At 58.6% G+C, this 24,510-nt stretch overlaps 1 protein-coding gene across 1 annotated transcript in view; it reads left to right on the forward strand.

Annotated features, from left to right (window-relative positions):
* The first annotated feature begins 1,572 nt into the window (after positions 1-1,572).
* Positions 1,573-24,510, forward strand: part of RIPOR3 (RIPOR family member 3) — a 29,339-nt gene continuing 6,401 nt past the window's right edge. The window contains exons 1-14 of the mRNA XM_080814749.1: positions 1,573-1,685; positions 10,243-10,389; positions 13,441-13,519; positions 15,366-15,443; positions 16,104-16,253; positions 16,446-16,509; positions 16,855-16,898; positions 17,065-17,190; positions 17,276-17,421; positions 18,442-18,571; positions 19,918-20,487; positions 22,381-22,511; positions 23,511-23,628; positions 24,276-24,411. Of these exons, the coding sequence (XP_080670875.1) occupies positions 1,576-1,685; positions 10,243-10,389; positions 13,441-13,519; positions 15,366-15,443; positions 16,104-16,253; positions 16,446-16,509; positions 16,855-16,898; positions 17,065-17,190; positions 17,276-17,421; positions 18,442-18,571; positions 19,918-20,487; positions 22,381-22,511; positions 23,511-23,628; positions 24,276-24,411 (2,029 nt within the window). The 5' untranslated portion in view covers positions 1,573-1,575. The remainder of the gene's footprint in view (positions 1,686-10,242; positions 10,390-13,440; positions 13,520-15,365; positions 15,444-16,103; positions 16,254-16,445; positions 16,510-16,854; positions 16,899-17,064; positions 17,191-17,275; positions 17,422-18,441; positions 18,572-19,917; positions 20,488-22,380; positions 22,512-23,510; positions 23,629-24,275; positions 24,412-24,510) is intronic.

The following is a 24,510-nucleotide window of genomic DNA, read 5'->3' on the forward strand; positions in this document are numbered from 1 at the left end:
CTCTTCCCGTGCGTCCCCTTCCTATTGTGTGCCCTCCGCACCTTGTCTCCTGGGGCCTTTTCTGACTTTCCATTTTGCAGCTGTGACCACTGAGGCCCAGAGCCAGTGAATGGCACAGCTGGGATGTGAGCCCAGGTCTGGGTTGTTGTTGTTTCCAGTGCTTGCCTATGTACAGCACACTTGGGGTGGGTGGGGGATATATGGGGGGAGGCGAAGGTTTGTGGGGGCCGCACAGATCTGCTGGGGGGTGCTCTGGAGCCTGTGGCGGGGACTGACCATATACACTGGACAGATGCGGCTCGAAAGAGAACGTTATGGGGGGGTGGGCGGGGAGAGGCCCTAGTGTGAGCAAAGGCATGGACACCAGACTCCGCGGGCTGGAGAAGGGACGTCAGGACGCAGGCGCAGTACCACCCAGGGAGAGGAGGGGGCGGTGCCGTGCAGCTTGTCTATAGGTGTGGCTTGGCCAGTAGGGTCCCCAGAACCCCTGGACCGACTCCAGCCTGGTTGAGGAGCAAGGTATGAAACTGTAGCTGCGGAAACTTAGGTTAGATACAGAGAACCTCCCACTTGTTGCTGCTGGAAGACACTGGGTGATATTCCCCAGGGATGTGGTGGCATTTTTCCAATCTAGAGGTGGTTTGGAAAGAAAGCGAAGACGGCCAGGGTTCTAGGGTGGTCTCAGCGTGGGCTGGGTTAGAGACAGGGCAATGTAGCCAGGGATGCCAGCAGCCTGGCCTCCTGTGAGATGGGCTTTGTCAACCTCTGCTCAAAACCCTCTGGGGGCTCCCAGTCACCCTGGCCCTTTTGCAAGGCCAAAACCTTTCCTGGGGTTACCAAGGCCCTCCATGACCTGCAAGCTGCTGGCCTCTCCAGCCTTGCCTGGAGTCATGCCCCACCTGCAACGCTTGTTTCTGGATGACACCGTATCTTCTGCACCCCCTGGCCTTTGCCCATGCTGTTCCCTCTGCCTCAGATATCCTTCCCTCCCCTCCTCAGCCTTTCCCTCTCAGCCCTTGGTCGCCTCTTCCGTGGCTAGATCAAGTTCCCCCTGGGCTCCCCCATCGCTTTGCCAGAGACTTCCTGCTGTAGCTGGTAGTTCATCAGCCTCCCTGCCAGACTCCGAGCCCAGGAGGGCAAGGGCTTTGCCTGTCTTGCTCAGTGCGCGTCTCCAGCACCGTGTCTGGCACACAGTGCTCAGTGAGGGTTGTGGAGGGGGGTGAGGGTTACCGGCAGTGAGGAGTAACTGAAAGGAGGTCAGCAGGTCTGGTTTTAGGAGGAGCAGACGCCCCCCTGCTGGAGGGCTCAGGATTGCTCAGGCATTAAGGACCTGAGCGCAGAGTACAGACACCTGGATTCGAACTTCACTCCTGCCACTAGCTGCAGGCAGGTTCCCTAATCTCACTGGGCCTCAGTTTTCTCATCTGTCAGCTGGGGACGGTACCAGCCGCCCCCTCTCTGCAGCTATCGTAACGGCCTTGGGGGCCGTGGTGGAGGGGGCTGGCCGCGGTCAGCACTCACCAGATGGCGGTGTGAGACTGACTCTCCTGTCCTCTCCCCGTCTAGGTGACGGCCATGTCGGTGAGGCTGCGGTTCCTGTCCTCCGGGGACGCGGGGGCTGTGGGGGTCGTGGGCCGGAGCGCCTCCTTCGCGGGCTTCAGCAGCGCCCAGAGCCGGAGGATCACGTAAGTTCTGCCCCGCTGGAGGGTGCGGGACTGGTTCGTCTCCCGCTGCCTGTGACCCCGCGGGCAGCTCTCCTGCCAAGTCTGCAGCCCAGCACCGTGTGTGCGCATGCGTGCGTGTGCATGCGTACAAGCGTGTGCGTGCGTGCGTGCGTGCGTACGTGTGTGACCCTTGGCGCTGGGAGAAACCTGTAATTTCCTTGAGACCCAAATGGGTATCATCTCAGTCAGTGCTGGAAGTCCCATCTGCCCGAGCTTATCAGACCCACTTGGCAGATGAGAAAAAAGGCTCAGAGAAGAGGAGCTGCTCACCCAGGGCCACACAGCAAGACTGATTCAGAACTGGAACTTCGGCTCCTGGGGGTGGGGTTAGGATGGAATGTTCTTCCTGTTTGACAGAACAGACGTGGGGCCACTTATCCCAGCTCTATGACCTGGGGCCAGTGACTTCACCTTCAAGTCTCGGTTTCCTCATCTGTGAAATGGGGATCATGAGTGTCCCTCCCCCACATAGCTGTCACGAGAGTACAATGAGGTGACACGTAGCAAGCAGCTATTACATGCCGGAGCCCTGCGGATGCTTGTGGAAATTTTCCAAGGGGCAGGAGATGGACCTGGGGTCAGTGCAGACCTTCTAGACACGAATGAGTTCATGGCCACTCCATGTGTTTCCTCCAGATACAAGTAATCCCCAGGAGGAAGGTTCGTTTCCACTCCTGGGGGCTGCTGCCTGGTCCTGGGCTTCCTATCAGGCGAGGTGCAAACCTGGGGGGCTGCCTGCCCATTAGTGGGCCTGGGGTGTGGGGCATCCTGAGGGGCCCAAACACCTGCCTGTCTGAGCCAGTGTGGTAGACAGGCAGCTCTCCCAGCCAAGCAGGGCTCCGAATCTGGTTGGTCAGCGAGTCAGTCAACAACCAAATCTCATGGCCTTCTCTTGCCTGAAGCCCTCCACAGGTTTCCAGTCACCCAGAAAACAATCCAGTCCCCTCTCCTGGCCGAACAAACAGCTCCACATGATCCAGCAGGCCGCCCTCCTTTTTTGTCCTCTGCTTTTGCTGCATTGCCCTCTCGCGCCCCCAGGCCTTAGTGCAGGCATGCCCTCCACGTGGACCTCTTCTCACTCCTGTCTTCCTGGCCAGTTGCTGCTTAATCTCCTTGGGCCCTTGGCTTCACTGCCACATCCTGAGCCCCAGACCAGGTCTGCCTATGGCTCTTCCCTGGGGTTCACAGCTGCACACTCGACCCCCAGGGATGCCCAGCCCCTGAGGTCAGGCTCTCCTGGCTCGCCCACTTGTCTCCTGGCTACTCAGTTCCAGCATGTGCCTGGGAGGAGTGGCATCTCAGGGCTGAAATCCTGGAGTGTCCCAGTTGGAAGCACCCTTAGGAATCCCTAATTCATTCCACAAATATTTATGGAGCACCTCCTCGGCCCAGGCCCAGTCCCAGGCTTTGGGGACAGACCCAGGCCCCACCCTCCTGTCAGGGTGGCGAACAAGCAGCCAACTGTAATCAAGATAGATTCAGCTGGTGGCAAGTGCTGTGAGCAAATTACATCAGGAGGCTGTGGGAGGGCAGCAGGGGTCTCAAGGGAGGCCCTCAGCGAGGCAGTGGCACATTTAAGGCCAGGGAGAAAAGCTGCCTATTTTGTGCAGACAACTGGGGAACTCCTCCAGGTAGAGGGGGCAGCCAGTGCAAAGGTCCTGAGGTGGGGATGAGCTCTGAGGCACAGGAAGTGGGTGTGTCACTGTCTTGTGGGATAGAAGTGAGAGAGGGAGAGCTGCAGGGCTTTGTGGGAGACAGTGAGGACATGTGCAGTGTAGGGAGCACCGAAGAAGCGAAGCATGAGAAATGGAAATTCCCAGAGTGAGCGCCCAGTCCCCCGCCCCCAGCCTCCAAGAGGAGAAAGTGTGGATGTCACTGTGAGGAAGGCATACAGTAGGCACTCCATAAGTGCTGCTGAGAGGGGCTAAGTAAACTGGCCAGGGAATGATGATGTTCCTTGATGGAACTGCCCCCCAGCTGCCTCTGCTGGACTTTATCAGGGCCCCCACCCCATGGGGTCTGTAACCAGGGCTGCTCGGGTCACCCAGCTAAGGGGGTCATCCAGCCGCATAACCCTCCCAAGTCGTGGGCCCTGGCATAGAGCTGGTCCACCCAGCAGGTGCCTTTCTCTAATTCACACAGTGGTACCCTGGGGACTTCGTTCCTGTGGCGGGCAAGGGTGGGGGCGTTCCACAGACCCTGTAGCCAAGGCCAGCTGCATGAGTGTGCCACGTGTGTGCTCACTATCGCCCCGGGCTCAGATGTAATGCTCTGCTGTTGCCATCTTGAAATCCTTAATATGTTCTGAAAAAAGCACCCTGCATTTTCTTTTGTACTGGGTCTCATGAATGGTCTTGCCTGTCGCTCTCCCCCTGCCAGAACTTTGGGGGCCTCTGGACTTCCTGCATCCATCAGAATGTTCCCACAGGTCCCTAGTCAGGATCTCTGCCCAGATAACATCCCAAGATGGGTCCCTGGCCTCTTGTGGCCCCACTCCGGGATTCCTGGGGTCAGCTCTCTGGGTGGGAAGAGGACAGAGGGCATCTGACCCGGTCCCATGAGGGCTCATTGGCATCAGCAAAGACGAGATCACATCTCGCAAGGTCTGCGTCCTAGTCTGAGAAAGATGACCTGATGGCTGGATCTCTCCTGGGGGCTGCTTCTTCTGGAGGATCCCCTACTCGGGGAATTCTGGAGAACTCCCTGCCTGGGTGAGTTCTAAGGTCCCTGAGGGACCACCACCTGTCTCTTGGGCCCCCTTGTCCATGGGGAAGGAAGAAGCTGCCCACAAGGACAGGGAAACAGCACATCTATTTTTTTTTTAAGATTTTATTTATTTATTTGACAGAGATCACAAGTAGGCAGAGAGGCAGGCAGAGAGAGAGGAGAAAGCAGGCTCTCCACGGAGCAGAGAGCCCGATGCTGGGCTCGATCCCAGGACCCTGGGATAATGACCTGTGCCAAAGCCAGAGGCTTTAACCCACTGAGCCACCCAGGCGCCCCCAACACATCTATTTTTAACTTCCTGTCTCCGTCCGACTCCCAGGAGTCTGGACCCTTGGCTCTGCGGCTGGACGACCTGGATTGGGTTTCAGACCTCACCTCCTGGCCTTATTTCTCCGGTAATCCAACCAGGCTGAAGCTCAGCCACACTGCCGAGGCGGGCAGGAAAAATAACCTCAGATAGGAGAGCAGGAGATCGAAGCTCACTGAGGCCCCCTTGGTCCCCACCCCTCACCCCTGTCCTGGCACCTGAAACCCCTTTGACTTTGGCCATAGCTTTTTATTCCATAACCAAAGAATTCACTTGAGGAGGTGATCCATCTGGTGGGGAAATTTTACACTAAGGTGCGAATGATGGCTATTAAGGGCATCTCTAATACACATATAAGAATGTAATATAAGGCCATATGGGCTAAGGCGGGGAGAGGAAGAAGAGGGCCAGGCCCTGACGCTGTCCCATTCTACCCCAGTTTATAGGCATGGCTGCTTTTAACCCCTTCCTGCCACTCCTTGGCCAGTCAGCTCTCCCCCAGGCTGTCAGGAGGGCACCCGTCTGAGCTAGGAGCCACTGTCCTGGCCACCCTGGCGTTCCTCTGTTGGGATGGCTGGGGCATGTGGGGGTGAAAACTGACCAGCAGCCTTTGATTTTCAAGGAGAGGTGACCAGAGAAAGAGGAGCGGTTAGGGGTGCAGGCTCTGGGGCCAGAGGCAGTCTCGGGACCCGTTTCCTTGACTGTAGAGAGGGCGACACCTCAGACACATGTGTAAGAAGGGGCTAGCCCACATGACGCTTGACGTCCGAGAGTGCCCTGCGCGTGTCACACACCCTCCCCGCCCACCAGTGCCCCCAGCCTTGGGAGAAAAGGTCAGCTTACACCGTCGGCGCACCGGGTCCTGGTCTGAACTGTGGGCGGTTGGTCTTATAATTGCCGCCCCCCCCCCCCCCCCGCCGGCCGCAGCCAGCTCTGCTGCCTCCAGACCCTGCACCTGCAGAAGCGGGTGCTGACAACCCCAGGCGGAAGGACCATCCTGGTGGCCTCACGTGAGGGTGGGGGCCACTGGGTGGCACGTGGCCGTCTAGAAGCTTGTCCGGCACGCCAGAGGCTGTTTCATACTGAGTCCTCCCGAGCTGGTAAAACCTCCGCCCCCGGAGGCCACTCCCTCCCCCGGCAGCTGTGTCACTAGGCCTGCCTGATGTCACCACCTGAAGGACGCACACACACACATACACAAACATACACACACACATTGCCCTCCCAGGCTGAGCCAGCGCTCAGAGCGGCCACCACGGCTGGCTGCCCCGGGAACCTCAGACAAGAGCCCTGAACTCACAGCCCCCCCGCCCCCCCCCCCGGGAGGCAGGCACAGCTGCAGCAGCGCAAGGAGGTCTCCAGGCGGATGGAGGCGGGGCCCGGCCAAGGGCACCCACCTCCTGGGGACTGTGGCCCCCCGGGAGTTGGCAGGTGAGCAGGGTTCCTGCAGCCCCCCTCAAAGTGGCTGCCCCCGCCTCCCGCCCCCTGTCTCTCTGCCGGCTGGCCGGGGCCCCTAGCCTGTCTGAAGCCCGCCTCCCCGAAGGCTGCAGCCCGCCCGTGTCTGCCAGCCCAGAGATGTCAGCTTCATGGAGGGTCTGTTCCAAGAGGTGGGTGAGGTGGCCTCAGGCAGGGTGAGGGAGGAGGGAGCACAGCCCCTTCGCCGGCCTCCAAAAACATAACTTGATATCATGTATGAATACGAGTGAAAGCAGGTAAGGGATGAGCAGTGCGGATATACCGAGCTTGTGCCCAAGCTGACTGGAGGGGCCTTCCCCGCTCACCCCCACGTACATTTAAATTTATCATCCTGCTTTTATTTTTGCCCTTGGCGTTTATTATCTTATCTGACTCTGACACATACATAACACTGAGCCTTTGCACGACTCAAAGCTCTTTCCATTTATTTGTCAACTTAGGCAACTCTCATGTAGCGACCTTTTCTCTGGTGCCCATTTTACAGAGGAGAAAACTGAGGCACCGAGAGGTTCAATAACTTAGCCAAGATCACACAGCTTATAAGTGGGGTTACCATAGAGACCCTGGCATCTAGCTCCAGAACCTGGGCTGGCTGTCCGGGGGTCCCCCCGACCCCCCGGCTGGCCTGGCAGCTCCCCGGGACATGGGTTTTGTCTGTTTCGGTCACTGTTTTACCTCCAGCCCCTAGAGGGATGTTGCTGTGCACTTAGCACTCACCAGTAAATATCTGTTGAAGGAATGACTGTCTCATGACAGTGCCATGGGGTCAGTCCTTTTTATGGATTGGGAAACTGAGGCTCCAGGATGCTAAGTACCTGTAACCTCAGGCTGGGACTGGAACATGGGTGGCTGGCCGGGGGCTCGTGTCTCTCAAGACAGCACAGGCTCCCAGGCTGGCGAGGCCCCCAATCCGCCCAGACCCTTCCTTGCTGCAGTAGCCTCTGGGACCCACTTGGCGCGCTCGGGCAGGGCCCGGCATCTCTATTTCTCGAGTGTTGGTTTGTGGCGTAGCTACACAGCCACGGCAGGAGCCCAGCTGGAGCGGTGCTCCTGTCTCCCGAGTCAGCAACAGGTGTCTGCGTGTGTGTGTGTGGACCTCGCGGTGTCTGGCTGGGCTGGACTTACAGCTGGGCTGCCCACGGAGCCTCCCGGGGTGCCAGTGAGCTCCTCTCGGCCCTGCCGAGGGAGGGAGACGGAGCTGTGTCCTGCTTGCCCCCTGCCTGGCTCTCCAGACCACAATCCTCCCCTCCTCCCGTGGACGGAGAGAGGCTTCGAGGGATGGACCCCGGTCCCATGGCTCCCCTCACGTGTCTGACTCAAGGAAAGACCAGCTCTGTGAGTGTTTGAATGAATGAGTCCCAGACCCTTGATTTTAGGTCTCGAAAGAGCAGGAAACTCCAAAGGACTCCCGGAGAGAGAGGCATAGCTGGGTTTCCGCCCCTGAGTGGAGAGTGGAGCGTTAGTGAATCCCCTCAGACAGTGGGCCTCGGACCAGCAGTGCTGGCAGCCCCTAGGAATGAGAAATGCAGATTCTCAGGCCTCACCTGAGACCCAGGGACCCTGAAACTGTGGTCGGGAGAGCGTCAGATCACTGATCATCACCAGATGACCCCGAGGGTCCAAGGGAATCCTGTGCCCTGCCCCCAGGTTGGTGCTTTACCTCCCAGACTGGGCATCTGCCCACGGGTGGGTTTGGATCCCAGCTCTGCCACATACATGGTCATCAAGTGATCATGTGGGCAAGTGACTTATCTGAGCCTCAGTTTCCCTACCTTGCAGTAGAGTTAAAATCAATATATAAAGCCCTTAGGCAGGGGAAGCAGCAGACGCTCAGAGAGTACCTTCTCTCCGTGCACCCTCGTTATGCTCCCCCGTTGTCATCCTCGAGGTCTTTGAAGCTGGGGAGCTGGCCGTCTCCTCCTCCCTTCCCATTGTAGGTTCCCCCAGGCAGGGAGGACCCCCCACAACCAGCTTCACCCTGCTTCGGTCAAGCCTGGCTCCTTGCTCTGCGCCCGCTGTCACACACAGATTGGATGGCTCCTCCTCTCCTCCCTGGCTCACTCTGACTCCTGGAACACCCTTCTGGGACTCACCCCTCGTCCTGTTCTTCCTCTGAGGTCCAGCTGAGTGCTTGGGTTCCCAGACGTCTCTGCTCTCCAGTCCCCACATCACGCTGTATTTCCTTCCCTCGTCCTGTTCAGCTCAGCACTTATTGAATACCTACTGTTTTCCAGGCTGTGTGTACAGGGAATGATACGGATAGGATATGATGATTATAATAGTAGCAAACACTAATTAAGCACCTACTGCCTCCACTGGGCCAAATGTTTGACCTGGTGTCTAACAGAATTCTCAGCACTGCTTTCTGGTTTAGGGTCTATTGTTTTCCCATTTAACAGAAAGGTAACTGAGGCTCGGGTAGTGCATTAGCATAGAGGTGCAGTTCCTTTGACAAAGAAACTCCCCCCAATACAGGGACTTAAATAAGACTGCTTATTCTCCCCTGCACCCCTTCCCACCTCCCACTTGGTGCATGCTCCCCCCTCCCCCCACCTTTCTCTCTCCCCCCCCCCGCTGCACCTCTCTCTTTGCCCACCCATCCCCCCCAGCCCACCCCTGCCCTGGACCTCAGAGCAGGGGTTGAAGCTGACTCCTTAGCATACCTGGGAGGAAGACAGGGAGGGAGGAAGTTGGAAAGAAAAGCTAGTGGCTCCTTTAAGAAACTGACCCAGTTGTTAGTCTGAGTGTCATTTCTACCCTAGTTTCTCCTGTGAGAAGGGAGTCGGTGAAGCTACACAAGGTGCAGAGTCATCTGGGAAACAGGGTCTTTAGAGGTTGAGCCTTTAGAGGATGGACTAAAGCCCGCCCAGTAGTGAGTGTGTCAGCTTGCCCTGGTCTTGTACCTAGTGGACGAGGCATAGGATCACAGGACTCTAGAAGGGGCTCAGATGCCAGTGAAGCAGCTCCTAACGGTAATGAGGGAAGTCTCTCCTTGTAGGACTGCAGTGACTTCTGACATGCTGCTGTATCCCTCAAGGGCTGAGAGACACAGCTGTCACTGCCAGGAGACATCAGTTCTTAGGATCATTCAGTCCACGCCCCCAACTCCAATAGGCTTAGCAAAAAAGAGAACCAATTGACTCATGTAACTGAAATCCCATGGGCAGGTCTAGCTTCAGGCATAGCTGGATCCAGGAACTCATCGTCGTGTGGATTTGGCCTGGCTCCACCTGCATCTCCATGTGTTGGTTCCATTCTCCCTACCACGATGCAAAGGACGTGGCTGGCAGTTCCGGGTACATGTTCCCCCAGAATAGCACCGCCAGAAGAAAAAATCATTTGCCTGCCTGTGAATTTGGAACCAAACTCCAGGCAGGGTTACTGGCCAGACATGGGTCCCGTGCCTCTCCCGGAGCCAGGGGAGTGGAGTCTGTTGACTAACCCAGGCCTGGGACATGTGTTTGACTCAGAATACCTGTGTGTGTGTGTGTGTATGTGTGTGTATGTGTGGTCATTTGTCAGGCTACCTCCCTCCAAACCACATGTATAAAGAGCAGAGTTAGGGAGATGCCCCAGAGGAAAACTGAGGTGCTCTTCCCAGAAGGAGCGGCATGGACCCCAGGCAGACTAAGCCAACAGGTGCCTGGGCTACGATCTGGCCTCCTGGCTTGTTTGCCTATATAGACAGAGCACACTGTATAGACACTGTATAAACAAAGCACTGGCCTTTGGGCTGCTCGAATGTATTCCTCACCGTGTTAATTTCTCATGTCAAGTTCTTCTTTGTCTTTTTTAAATCTTCAAATGTAAGCCTTCATTTTACAGATGAGGAAACTGAGGCCCAGAGTGTCTTGGCAACTTGCCTGAGACCACATGGCTTGGTGGCGATGGGGTGGGACTCAGCCAGGCCTCCTGACAGACTGGGGTTTGGTCACTGATCCCAGAGCGCCTGTCCCCGGGGAGGGCTTTGTGCAACATCCCTGCTCTGACCCTCCGCCCTTCTCACAGAAAGTCCATCCACGGGAACTCCGTGAGGTCTCGGATGCCTGCAAAATCCTCCAAGATGTACGGCACGCTCCGGAAGGGGTCTGTCTGCCCCGACCCCAAGCCGCAGCAGGTGAAGAAGATCTTTGAAGCCCTCAAGAGAGGCCTCAAGTAAGGACCCCGTTTGTTGCCCTGAAAGTGCTCATCCTCTGTCCTCGCCTGCTTCTCTTCTCGGCCCCTCACTGAGGAACGCACTTGGGTCTCGTCCGAGGGACCCAGCTCCTGCTTATTCCTTTAGCCCACGAGCATATCCTGGGGGCATGCCCACGCTCGGGCCTGTCCTTGGGCTCTGGGGACACAGTGCAGGCTGTTGGAGGACGCTGCTCTCGTGGCATTTATAGCGTAGAGGGGAGACAGCAACGAGGGAGTGACGCAGTCAACAGTAACTGCCACCAGCCCTGAGGGTAATGAAGGAAGGTGACGGCGAGGCAGCGCGTGGAAGGCCTATCAGACAGGGTGACCGGGGACACTCACCAAGAAGATCCGGGTGGTCGTGCTGGCTTCTGGGAGATGAGAGTCCCTGGGAGAGGGAACATTATAGGCAAAGGCCGTGAGGTAGGAGCATGTAGGACGGGAGGCCAGGGTGGCTGGATCTGAGCGCAGGACAGGTGGACTGGTTAGCTCGGCAGAGCCCGGGATGGGAAGATTCAGCCATCCGCGCCACACCTTTTACTTGACGGCTTATGAAGCACTAGGCACAGGGTGTGGGAGTGAACACAACCCAGAAATCCCTGCCCCGCGGAGCTTCCTAATGGGAGACAGACAGACAACAAACAAAATACAGAGTACGTCAGGTGGTGGTAAGTAAATCAGGGTAAGAAGGCATGGGGCTGATTTTAAATCAGGGGTTCAAAGACGCTCTCGTTAAGAGGGTGACATTTGAGCAAAAACCTGAAGGAGTGAAGGAGTGAGACCAGCAGATAATGGAAAAAGAACATTCTAGGCCAAGCCAGCCACACATGCAAAGGCCCTGGGGCAGGAGCATGATGAGGGCATCAGGAGTGTACTAAGCAGGTCAGCTTGGGAGCTGAGAGAGGGAGGGAGGGGTGAGGAGGTCTGGAGGACAATGGGGACCAGATGTTATGGGGTGAGCTGGGAGCCACGGAGGGTTCCATGTGGGGGAAGGACGTGATCCGAGTTTGGTTTTAATAAGATCCTTCTGGCTATACATGAAGAATGGACTGCAGGGGCCTGGGGCAGAAGTGGGGAGGCCGGTAAGAAGGTGACTGCAAGGGCCCAGGTGGGAGACAATGGTGGACGTGGCCAGGTGGCAGCTGTGTGGTCAGGGGACAGGGTCAGTTTCAGGATATATTCTGCAGGTGGAGCAGACGGGATTTACTGAGGGAGGGGTTGGGGGTGAAGAGGGAGATGAAAGGAGGTAGTTGGGGCACAAACCTGAGATTCATGGAAGAGGTCAGGGCTCTGGCTTAGGCGCGGTGCTGCCCCATGAGTAAGTCACAAGGAGGGGCGCTGCCAGTAGTCCCTCTCTGTTCTTCAACCCCGAACTGGGCATCCGGGGCCACCTTGCTGCCATCCTGGGCCCACCTCCACCCACCCCTTCCCCACCTGCCACCCTGCTCTGCTCAAGTCTCTCCCATGGCTCCCTACTACCCTTGGGAGGACATCAGGGTCCTTTCTGACCTTCAACCTTTCTAGATTTTTCTTCTGTTATTCACTCCCCATCCTCACTGGTCCCCAGATGTGCCATCTTCCTTCATGTGCCTGTGCCTTGGCTCTCGCTGAGCAGGAACTGGGCAGCGGGGAGTCTCCACAGGCCGCCATTCGCCCATGTCCCTAGGTCAGCACACATGCGTGCTGTCTGAATCCAATGCTGTTCCTTCCTGCTGGGATGCCTGTCCCTCCCCCTCGTGTGATCCTGTTCTCCATTCCTCACTAATTAGTAACAGTGACAGCGGCAGGTACGGTTCATTCGGGACCTCATACACATCGCACCCTCGAATCCCCGAAGAATGTTCTCAGAGAATCTCCTAACCTCCTCCTCCCTCTCAGGAGAGGAAACTGAGTCCCAAAGATGGGAAGCAACTTGTCCACGGTCCCACAGCCAGGAAGCAGGGAATAGGGCTCCAGGGCCAGTGCCGATCTGCCCTGTGTCCCAGCCAGCTCAGGGTAAATGTCACCTCCTCCACCTGCCAGGTCCTGACTGCCAGCCCAGGGGGCATCCAGCACCCTTGGCCCACGATGCGCGCTGCACGACTCTCCCAGTGCCGGTGCAGAGTGGCAGTGGGGGGCACGTGCGCCTAGAGCCCGTCTTCAAGGGGCTCATCTCCCGGGACTGCCTCTGGTGATTCCCGTAAGGACCACGCATTTGGGACTTGTCTGGGCTCACTCAACGGCATCCCCTTCTTCCTGGGGAGCCCAACCCCTAAGTCAGCAGTGGCCTGGCAGATGGTGGTGTAAGGGGGCCCAGAGAGGGCAAGACACCTTCCTGGGGTGGCCCAGTGATTCCATGATGAAGCAGGACGGGGCCTCACCCTGGCCCCCAAGTCCAGACTTCCGGCTTCAGGTCTAAGGCTCTTTGGCTGGAAAAGAACATGAAATGTCCCCTGCAGGCCCACAGCTTTCTCTGGGCCTCCCGAATGGGTCTTCCAGCCCCTCTCTGGTCCTTGGTCCTAAACATGCAGACACCAGGACGGCCTGCCTTTGTCGGGGAGGGAGGCGTGCCCTTTGCTGAACCCTCCATGCGCTGGGGCAAAGATAGTGGCCTCCGGAGGTCCCTGCCTGGTTTCAGACCTGGGTTCAGCCTCTTCCCTGTTGTGACTCTGGGCTGAGTTCCTTGCCAGTTTTAAGGGTCAGTGTGCCCATCTCTAAAATGGGTATAATAACAGTAGGACCTATTTGTGTGGCTGTTTGGTGAATTAATGGAGAGATTTTCCATTTTGCACAGCCCTGGGCACACAGCCCTCAGCGTGTGGGGTCTGGAGGCTGAGTGAGCTGGGGCCAGGCTTCTGCGGGGGTGGGATGGCCCTGCCCCTCTGACCTCGGGTCTGTGCCCTGACGGGCTCCTTTCATCCCCGTCTTCACCCCCAACCACCGCTGTTCCTGTTGGCAGCTGTGGCCGCCTCGGCTCCAGAACGCGGGTCACCTGGCCGTTTCTTTTCCTCTTGTTCCTTGGCAAACCGCTCTTCCTCGTTCTCCTCACAGGGAGTATCTCTGCATCCAGCAGGCGGAGCTGGATTACCTGTCAGGTCGCCACAAGGACACCCGCAGGAATTCGAGGCTGGTGAGACCTCTCCCTGCCCCTGCCCCTTCCCACCCAAGCAGCCTTGGCGGGGTGCGGAGATGGGGTCCCCTCACCCCCGGCCTGCATCACGGGTGTAAATCTCCGTCTCGGAGCTCAGAGGCCTAAGGGGTGGACTGTCTGTATTTTTCGATGATCCCACCTCGCTTGGCCCCGGAGGGATTTCGCCTCACAGGTGGATAGGAAGCTCTCCCCCTCCCTCCCCCGACTCCCCTCCCCATCAAGCAGTTCACCCCCACTCTCTGGCTCTAGAAGCAGCCGTGAGGTAGGCACGCGTACAAAGGTTCCTCGGTTCCAGCTGCTCCCACTTCACAGATGCGCACACTGAGGCGAGGGAAGGGGTGGCCACGCCAGGGATCTGGGGTCTTGCCTCCCTGGGCACAGCTGCTTCTCAGCATTCTGCCAGTTCCTTTTCCTCCCAAAGGCTTGAGGACTTCCCTATTTCTCTAGAGCTTACGTGGAGCCTTAATCCCATGAGCACACACGTACCGCTCTCATAAATGCCCATGTAGGAAAACACACACTGTGGAGGGTTTGAACCCACCTGGCCTTTTGCTTGACACCCGCTCCTCCCCTGTGTTCAGTGTCCCACCCTGTTTCACCCCTGAGGACAATCTAGGATTTCTCTTTCCATATTTTGCTCCCTGGTCACATAGTCATGTAAGCGCACGAAAGCGTCGAGAAGGTTTTGGTCAGCAGTTGTCTTAGAAAGACGAAGTTGCAACCTACCCACTGTCCCACGCCTGGCTTTCTCTCTCTAGTGAATCTCTGACCTCGTGGAAATTCCTCCCATCTCAGGCAGGGTGATTTGAGCTACGTGGGCAAATGAGGGCCTGTTTGGAAACAGAGTTTTTCGGCCCATGGCCACGGCCGACACTGACATGTTGGGTGTGACTGTGTGCAGACCACATGGCAGAGACCACGCGGTCCCCAAGGCCGAAACTATTTCCTGTCTGGTCCTTTATACGAAGATCTGCCCAGTTGATATGTTCTTTTTTTGGCCGCCCCCGGCCCCTGGCATGACTGGACCAGTCTTGATTTGTATTTCCCCAAGCCTGAACCCCCTGCCCCTGGGGCGGGCCCTCCCTCCGTCCCTCTGCCCATGGTCAAAATCACCCCTTAAACAATCAGGCTGCAACAGTCCCCATTTTGTCGAGGGCTTACCGTGTCCTTGACTTTCCACGGCAACCCTATGGGGCAGGTGCTCTGTGCTATAGCCACCCCACTTTGCCTGAGGAGATAGAGGCTCAGAGATGTTGAGTAACTGGCCTGGGACACACAGCTGGGACGCAAAACCAGGCCGAGAACTGCCTTAGCCCCAAGCGCAGGTGTTTATCACTCTTCCCCCGGACTCCAGGCCGGGCCACTGACTGCAGGCCGCAGAGGAGGGAGTGGCTGCTGGTTTTCTGTCATCTGAGTTCAGGTGCCCCTGGGATGTGGCCTCATGGGTTTTCGAGGAGCACCTGGAGACCTGACACCCCGCTCCTCCCCCTTCTTTTCCCCCCCACAGGCTTTCTATTATGACCTGGACAAGGTGAGTGAGGCTTTCTGTCTGCAGGGCCGTAAGCAAGGTGGGCCGGGGCTGGGCCCTGCTGGGTGAGAAGGACCATATCTTGGCTCTCATTTCACCCCTCGGGCTGTCCTTCCGGAGGCACGCCTGGGTTTCCTCCCTGTTTTACAAATGGGGAGACAGGTTCAATGACAAGCCTTCCCCAAGGATGGTGAGGAGCTGGCCTGGCTTTGAGCCCCATTCTGTGTGTTAGGACCCGGAGGAAGAGGCGGGAGCTGGCGGCCGGGTGGGGGGGGGTGGTGCAGACTACTTTGAAAGCATCTTCTCTTTTTCCGGGAGAAGCAAACTCGCTCTGTGGAAAGGCATATCCGGAAGATGGAGTTTCACATCAGCAAGGTCAGCCTGCCTCCTGGAGGTCATGGTGTGGGGCTGGGACTTCTTGGACTTCCAGCGGGTCGGCAAGGGAGAGGCTAAGGAGGAGCAGGGACTGCAGGGGCTCGGCCCTGAGGTTGGGGTCAGCGGGGAAAGGGGGTGCTGGGCTCCCCAGGAGTGTGGAGTTTAGAGGGAAAGACCTCATAATCCATTTTACAGGGCGAGAAGCCTGAGTCCAACCACCCCATTGCAGAGATGGGAGAGTAGAGGCCCAGAGAGGGACAGGATGGGCCCAAGGTCACACAGCAAGGCCTTTAAGCTTTATCCTCTGCCAGCTCTTCCATGCCCTTGCTTTACTCTCCCGGCGGCCCAGCGGCTGAGCAGGGGATCACAAACCCACCTTCCCCGTTTTGCAGTCCAGAAGTTGGACAGGAAGAGGGGAAGTGGTGCATTGGCCCACCCAGTTCACTAGTTTTTACTGTGCGCTGCCGGGCGCTGCATGCAGAGTGGGTGAGCAGTGTGGTCCCTGTCCCCGGGCTCACGTTCACGGGCAGGGGACCCCAGGACCGCTGACCCCCTAGTGCAGGGCCGTGTGGCCTCTCGCAGAGGGTGAGCGTGGCAGGCCGGCCTGGGGCCCCGCGCCCCGGCACGGACAGCACCCGGCAGCCCGTGCACCTACCGCAGGTGGATGAGCTCTACGAGGGCTACTGTATCCAGTGCCGCCTTCGGGATGGAGCCTCCAACATGCAGAGAGCCTTCTCCAGGTGCCCGCCCAGCCGTGCCTCCCGAGAGAGCCTGCAGGAGCTGGGCCGCAGCCTGCAGGAGTGCATCGAGGTGGGTGGGCAATGGGGGGGGGGCGCAGAGGGCAGCCTATGGGGGGGTGCCTGGACCCCAAGGAAGCATCCCTCTCTGTGCATCCCCCCATCTCCCGGGCCTCTGGCTGGCAGGATCTGTGTGCCCCCCTCCTCCTCCCACCTCACGTGGCCCTGGGCTGGTCCGTGAGCCACCTTGTGTGGGGCTTTGCAGGACATGTGGCTCATCGAGGCGGCCTTGGAGGTTCACCTGGGAGAGTTCCACATCAGGATGAAAGGTAACAGAGCTGAGAGCGGGGAGGGGGCAGAAGCCAGTTTGGGCGGGGGCCTCAGGCCTTCTTGGGGGCCCTGGGACTTCTGCTCAGGGTGGGGCTTTGGTCAGAATCCCAGGGCTCCAGGCAAAACTCCGGGCTTCCTCTCATGGGACTTGTGACCTCAGGCAGAGGCCCGTCCCCTGAGTTGGACATGAGGGCCCAGTCTGTCCACAGCCCGTCCTGACGACTTATCCCTCCCTGAAGTGGACACCCACACTTGGGTAGGGGGTTCCCCAGTGAGGGCCTGAGGTCCATGGGGTGGGGGGCAGAGTAGGCCAGAGAGGAGATGAGCCCGTCTCTGTGTTCCAGGCTTGGTGGGCTACGCACGCCTCTGTCCCGGAGACCAGTATGAGGTAGGGCCACCTCCGCTGTCAGGCCTCAGGGTTCCTCCCCACCAGGCCTTACGGGGTTGGGAGCTGCTGGGAACCAGGGTCCCTGCTGGGGGACCCCCAGACAGGTGGCAAAGGGGCGGGCCTACGTGGGGCAGCTGCCCTATCCCTTCCTGGGCCGTGCCCACAGGTGCTCATGCGTCTGGGCCGCCAGCGCTGGAAGCTGAAGGGCCGGATCGAGTCAGACGACAGCCAGACCTGGGAGGAGGAGGAGAAGGCCTTCATCCCCACCCTGCACGAGAACTTCGAGATCAAGGTGGGTGGGGCCGGCAGGACGGGGCCAGGGTGCCCAGGGACTCAGCTCAGACGCCATCCACACCTGCCCCCCCCCCCCCCGCCAGGTGACAGAGCTGAGGGGCCTGAGTTCACTGGCAGTGGGCACGGTGACGTGCGACATCACGGACTTCTTCACGACCAGGCCGCAGGTGATCGTGGTGGACATCACAGAGCTGGGGACCATCAAGCTCCAGCTGGAGGTGCTGTGGAAGTGAGTGGGGTCCCGCCGCCTTCCGGGGCTTTGATGCCCCTCCCCAAGGCCAGCCCCAAATTCCCACCCACCCGGACTCTTGACAGGCTGCGCAGGGGTGAGTGGCCTTCCTGGCTCCCCCTGGTGGTCGGACCGCAGCCTAGCACCCACCAGTGGGCACCCTGCCCTCATCCAGATCCACAGACAGGCTGGAACCTAGACTCCTTCGTAGCCTCTGCCCATCCCACCTTCCCCGCCCCTCTGAGTTCTCATTCCCGTCTTACAACTAGAGACCCGTGCTGGCCGGGACCCTTTCCGGGGGCCTCCTGGGCTGGGTTCCGCGGGGGAGCCTTGTCTCCGCCCAGGAGGACTCACCGACAGCCCCCTTCACCTCCTTCCCCTGCAGGCACAGGCCGAGCAGGGGAACTTAGGCATCAACTTAGCCCCCCTGGACCAGGACCCCATGGATGGGGGACACTCATGAAAACAATCCCTGCCTGGGGTGGGGGGGGGCTCTCCATCAGGCATTGCAGGGGGCAGGGGTTGTTTCGGGCTGTTCCGTGAATGCTGGTGGTCTCCACGGGCTTTGTGTTTGCTCTTCCTCTAAATGAAACCTATCGTTTTGAGAGAATTCTCTTCTCTTCACTCTGCACGGCAGGTGCCGCGGGAGCTAAGGGCTGACGCATGCTCCCTCCGGGCGGGTGCTTGCTCTGACTGTTTGGGGTCAATCTCTCCAGTCTCTTCTTCCTGGCATGGGCCATCCAAGCCTGGGGTCCCTGCTGCTGCTTTCTCCCCAGTCAGTTGGGTGAATTGGGGCAAGTGAGCACCCCCAGCCTCAGTGTCTTCCGCTGTCTAGTGGGGGCGGGGGACATTCCCAAGGGGGCTGAGCATGTGCACCTAGAGTTCCCATGCTGTGCCTGTGACCCCAGGCCAGGCCCCCGCCAAGCCTCTATCCCTCTTAGAAGCCCCCCCGGGTCTGGTCTGTGCTCCGGAGTCCTCCCAGGCGTGGATGACACCCTGCCCTTCTGCTCTCTCCTCCAGCCCATTTGATACTGAGAGCTTCCTGATGTCACCCAGCCCCACAGGCAAGTTCTCCATGGGCAGCAGGAAGGGCTCCTTGTACAACTGGACACCCCCAAGCACCCCCAGCTTCCGAGAGAGGTATTACCTGGTGAGTGAGCCTCCCCAGGGCAGGGATGCTGTGGTCACACCGGGATTGCGGATGGGGGCCGCTCCCCGGGGGCTGGCATGCAGGGCTGCAGCGGCCGAGCAGGCTGGTGCCTCGGAAGGTAGTAAGCCCTGGACTCAGCATCCCTTGTTTTGGGGTCATCCTGGGCGGGTTTCAGGGCTCTTCCTTTCTTGCTGTCACCCCTCCGTTCTGGGGGCCTCTGGGCTCGGTTCCGGGCTCGGCTGGTTCTCCTGGAGGCCTGGAGCCGTGTCTCTGGAGGGTTCTACCACCCCCGTCATAGCCTTGGCCTCCAATTTACTTGTTTTAAAATTAAATTTAATATATGTTCCTAGTAGGTAATACCTTGACATAGTGTATAGTAAAACATCTCTTTCCCATGACCTCCAGAGATCTGGGTCCTTTCCTTAGCACAACTATCATTGTCAGCGTCTTCCCAATTCTGGCCATGGTGGGCCCGGCATACTTCAGTTAAAAAAAAAAAAAAATCACATCTGGTCCAGAGTATGGACTCTGCAGCCAGACAAGCGGGGGGGGGGGTGTCAAATTCCATTTATGCCTCTCACTTGCTGTGTGACCTTGGGCGAGGCACTCAACCGCTCTGGTCACCAATTTCTGTATCGGAGAACTGAAAACAACAGCACCGCTCTGGTGGGGGGTTGCAAGGATTAAACGAGTGAATACACGAGACGGGCTTGGACGAAGGCCTGATGAGAACGGCTGATGCTGTGGGAACATCGACAGCTGTTAGTGGTCTGAGGGGAGGGAATGGCTGGAGCAGAGGGGTGAGGGCTCGCCCATTCCCGTCACCCATTCAGAACTCTGTGCCAGGCCCTGTTCTAGGCCAGGTGAGGACAGTGTCCTCAGGGAGCACCGCCTGCCCAAGGTGGTAAGGACCTTGGGACCATAAGCCAGGAAGGGGACTCCGGGGCAAGGTGGGACTTGCTCCTTAAAATAGGGTGTGCAGGGGAAGGTCCCCAGCGAGGGTGCCATCTGAGTGAGGGCCTGAGGGGACAAGGGCGCGACCACAAAGACTTAGGGGGAAGAAGTTTCCGGGAAAAGAGCATAGTCACTGCAAAGGCCCTTGGACAGGAGGGCGTGGAATCTGGAGGGCATGAGCAATGGTGCGGTGGCCCCAGGGGCTGGAAAGGAGTGAGTTTGAAGGACGATGGGGATCTGGGCAGAGACGCTGCATGGTCCTATCAGCACCTCCCGGCCTTGTGGGCCTCAGTCACGTCGACAGGATGGGTGTCTAGGGAGGGACGCGCCGCTGGGGGCCTTGTCCTGGTTCCTGGTGTGACAGTGAGGCTGGTCCTGTGTCCCCTCCCCAGTCTGTCCTGCAGCAGCCGGCGCAGCAGGCTTTGCTGCTGGGTGGGCCGAGGGCCACCCCCATCCTCAGCTACCTATCTGACAATGACCTTCGGGGCCCTGGCCTGCGGAGCCAGAGTCAGGAGCTGCCCGAGATGGACTCCTTCAGCTCCGAGGACCCCCGAGACACGGAGACCAGCACCTCAGCCTCCACCTCGGACGTGGGGTTCCTGCCCTTGGCCATTGGCCCCAACACCTCCATTGAAGAGGAGGCCCAGGAGGACTCCCAGCCCCTGGGCCTCCTGCCAGAGATAGCCCACCTGGCGGGCGCCGCCTTTGTGGAGCAGCCTGGCTGGAGGAATTTGGGAATAGAGGACCCCGACCTGCCAGGGGGCTCCCCAGTGCACAACCATACAGCCCCGGGCAGCCAGAAGGACCATGACGAAGGAGAACCCGAGGACGGAGCGGCTGGGCCAGAGGTGACCCTTGAGAGGCCCTTGCAAGAGGTCCTGGATTTACTGCGCTCCGTGGACCCCCAGCCACGGCTGCGGGAGCTGGAGTACCAGCTTCTCAGCTTCAGGGACCGGCTGAAGGTGGGTGTATTCGTTTGCCAGGGCCTAACAAGGGGGAGTCGTCTCCGGGGGCAGCCGGCCTGGGCCGGCATCCTGGGCAGTGTCTTCCCTCTGAGCCTCAGTCTGCTCATCTGTCAAGTGGGGAGAACAATGGCCCTCACTGGCTGGGAGGAGGATTCTAAGAGGAAGTCGGGGATCGGGGCAGATAACCTGCTCTGCGTCTGGCCAAGAACTCGACCCCATCTAGCGTCTTCTGACCCAGGCACGTGGGGCTGAGGCTGGGTGTTCCATTCCCAAAGCTGGGGTGTGTTCGGGGTCAGAGCTGGTGTCACAAAAGGCCCCACGCAGCCACACCCCCGCCCCTGAACCTACTTCTCGGCAGGGCCCGTGGCGAAGGTCATCCTCAGGTCGGTCTTGGGGGCGCTGGCCTGGGCAGATCATTTTTTCCAACGACGTAATTTTAAATGTGCGGACAAGAAGGCGTGTAATGCCAGCATCAACTTCAACATCAGTTCATTTCTGCAACCACCGTCTGTGGTTTCAGCACATACTAGTATTGAAATAGTTTCACGGCTCTCCTCAAAAACTATTCTGGGGCGACTTCAACACTTACGATGGCCCAGCCGCCGTGCCGGAGAGCGGCCTCGTGCTCCCGAGCGCCGGGAGGCCGGGACGGGCCTGGGAAGCTGCATGCGTGAGCACAGCCTCGTTCCGGCGTGAGTCACGGTGCTGGGGGCGGGGGGAGCTCCGTGTTAGTGAACCGTTGCTGTAAATTCAATACGGTGTTTTTACCCAGAAACACACACAAAACGAGGTTCTGTGCCGTAAGGGCTGATGAAAATGTGACCAGAGGCTCACGGTCCCTGCATTTCTCCTAGGAGTGATGTTAGGTACTCTGCGCATTCTGAGGAACGACCGTGTGTGTGTGTGTGTGTGTGTGTGTGTGTGTGTGTGTACATGCATATATACCCATACACACACACACACACACTTTTTTTTTCTATCAGGCAAGGGAATCTCTGAGCCTCGTCATTCTCTCGTTCCTCAAGTTTTCCTCTGTGGCCTCCACCTTTGGGAGCCTCCTTCTGGCCCTCGAGGTGGAATCCGGGGACACTCTGTGTGGGACAAGGCCTGGGTGTGGCGGGGATGGGGACACAGCAAGCCCCAGGGTCCCACAGTGAATCGAGAGGAGGCCGACACCTCCCACAGGGGATTTTTAGATGCTGAGGAGGGGACCTGCCTTGGGGAGACTTGACTGGTGCCAGGAGCCATGGCACCATCACTCTGCCAGCCAGGGGGTGCCTCGAAGGTCGCTCTCCTTCCGCATCTCCCGGGGAGCAGAGACAGTTGAGATCTAGAGGCTCACCTCGCAGCCTGTGAGCCTCCTGAGGAGGTGCTGGGCCTGACCCAGGCCATCTTTTTTTAAAATAATTTGGGGGGTGCCTGGGTGGCTCAGTGGGTTAAAGCCTCTGCCTTCAGCTCAAGTCATGATCGCGGGGTCCTGGGATCGAGCCCTGCATTGGGCTCTCTGCTCAGCAGGGAGCTGCTTCCCTTCCTCTCTCTCTGCCTACTTGTGATCTCTGTCAAATAAATAAATAAAATATTAAAAAAGAAATAAAAATAATTTGGAATTGGTGGCCAATATTTAAAAATTGGCAGCTTCCTACAAAAATCTACGTTTCCAGCTTTTTTTTTTTTTTTTTTTTGAGAATCGAACAGTCTGACAGCCCTGGCCCTGGCCCTGTGGGCTGTGAGCCAGGTGAGGCTTTTCAGACCTGTATCCCTTGTGCTCCCACGCCATCCCTTGTCACAGACTACCTGCCCGTCCTTCACTGGGAGGGTTTCACTGGGGCAGTTGAGGCTCGCACCCCCATCCTAAGGGTCCACGCTGAGGGCTCACCGCTCCGTCCACAGCCCCGCGGAGCCCCCCAGGAGCACGCCTCCGCCGAGAGCCTGATGGAGTGCATCCTGGAGAGCTTCGCCTTCCTCAACGCTGACCTCGGCCCGCAGGAGCTGTCCCTGTTCGGGGGCTGCCCGGGTCCCCGGTAAGTGCACTCCCCTCCCAGCACAGACCCAGGGAAGCAGCCTCCGTTCCAGGCCTCCTGTGGGCTTCCAGCCGATGCCATCTATGGCCCTGGGCCCAGTCTGTACTTACCTCGTTTGTCTGTCGTGCTCCCGGCCTCTGCGTGCCCACCGCCTGGCACGGAGGGGGCTGGTACTGACCACTGAGTGAATGACAGTCCCCCAGCATGGACCTCAGCTCTGAGCAAGGGGCTGTTTTGTGTTCATCTTAAAAAATGACAGTAAAGCACACGGTAGAACCTCTGTGCTCTGCCTCACGTACGGGCAGCAGTGAGCAGTGACCCACGCTCCCCGTTCTTCTGCACAATTCGCCCTCACCTCTAACATCCACCTCCTCAGCTCGGCAGCCCCACCTGCCCCGCTCACACTTGGCTCCTGGACCAAATCTCAGCGGCAGCAAAGAGGATACACAGTAAACTTTGTCTCCTCCTGTCCCGACCCCATGGGGAGGGGCTGGCACTCCCACCCGACATCCCAGGGTCACCGTGACCTCGGGCCTTGGGCTCGGCTCCTACCATGAAGCCAGCATGGTGCCAAGCCTGCTGGCTGGCAGGGTTGCCCTCACCCCTCATTGCCCTGAGCTTGGTACTCCTATCCCCACTGTACAGATAAGTACACTGAGGCCGGGGGGGCAGACCAGTCCTGAGTCACTAAGGATTAGTTTGTGACCAAGTCCCGAGCTAAGGATTAGTTTGAACTTCTGACTTCAGGTTGCCCACCCTGGAAAGTGTCCCCCACTCCCCCTGTCTCCAGGGCTCACACCAAGCCAACACCTGTTCTGAGTTGCTGCCGGCTTTTGCTGCTTTTCTCTTGGATTTCTCCTGGGTAGAACTCTTTCTCCCTGGGGCCTGGAGTGGGCCTCCCTGATCAGAGCTCTCCAAGAAGGGAGGGTATCTTCTCTCCTCGGAGGGAGCTGGGCTGCTAACTGGAATGGTCACCCAGTTCTTCTCGATCCAACACAGAAAGGACAGGACCCCGCCGCCCCCAAGGAAAGCGTCATCTAGGGGGCTCACGGCCGGCACCCTGGAGCTGGACAGGTTGCTCACCGTCCACCTCCAAGTCTGCAAAGCTCTGCTGCAGGTGACTAAGGGATGGGGGTGAGGGGTGGGGGGTCGGGGGCGGCTTGGTGGGAAACCAGGTTGGGGATTAGGAGTCCTCTTTGCAAAGAACTGATCTTGACGGTGGTGGGGAGCACGTGCAGGGAAGAGCCCCACCCTGAGAGCCAGGGAGACTCTGTGATTCCTCTGTGTAAGGTTCAGGCCTGGGAGAACAGTCACGCGGCCCTTATGCATCCCAAGTGCTGGACCAAAAGCAGAGGCCGCGGCTCCTTCAGCTGCAGACACCAGAGCCTCCATCCAAGCTGGCTCAACCAGAAAGAACTTTCTGGGTCACAGAATTGAAAGGTCCTGGAGTAGGCTTCAGGCTCAGCTGGATCCAGGGTTTCAAATATTGTCTTAACTGGGTCTCTCTCAGTTCTGCTTGCCTGCACTGGCTGGCTTCCTCCGCCAGGGCGGCCCTTTCTGGTGGCAAAGGTGGCCCCTGGCAGTTGCAGCCTGCATCCCACCACCTCTGACGCCTTGGTGCCTCAGGAATCCCCGGGTGACAGTCCGAGAGCTACTGTCAGGATAGAAAGGATGGGCAGGGGGGAGGTGGGAGCTGCAGTCCTGATCTCTGACCTCAGGGGGCATGTTCTGCGCTAACAAGGAGCATCGTGGGCTGCTTTCCAGAAACTGGCCTCTCCTAACTTGTCGAGGGTGGTCCAGGAGAGCCTTCTGGAAGAAGCTGCGCAGCAAAAGCAGGTTCTGGAGATGCTTTCTGTGCTCGATTTTGAGAAGGTCAGCAAGGCAACATCCATCGAAGAAAGTAAGTAACTGCCTGCCCCCCACGGGCTGCTCTTGTGAATGGCAGGAAGCGAGGGGCTACAAAGCGCAGGGGTGCCTCGCCTCCCTTCCTGATGGACGT

This window comes from Martes martes (assembly GCF_963455335.1).
Source record: "Martes martes genome assembly, chromosome: 9".
NCBI classification, from domain to species: Eukaryota; Metazoa; Chordata; class Mammalia; order Carnivora; family Mustelidae; genus Martes; species Martes martes.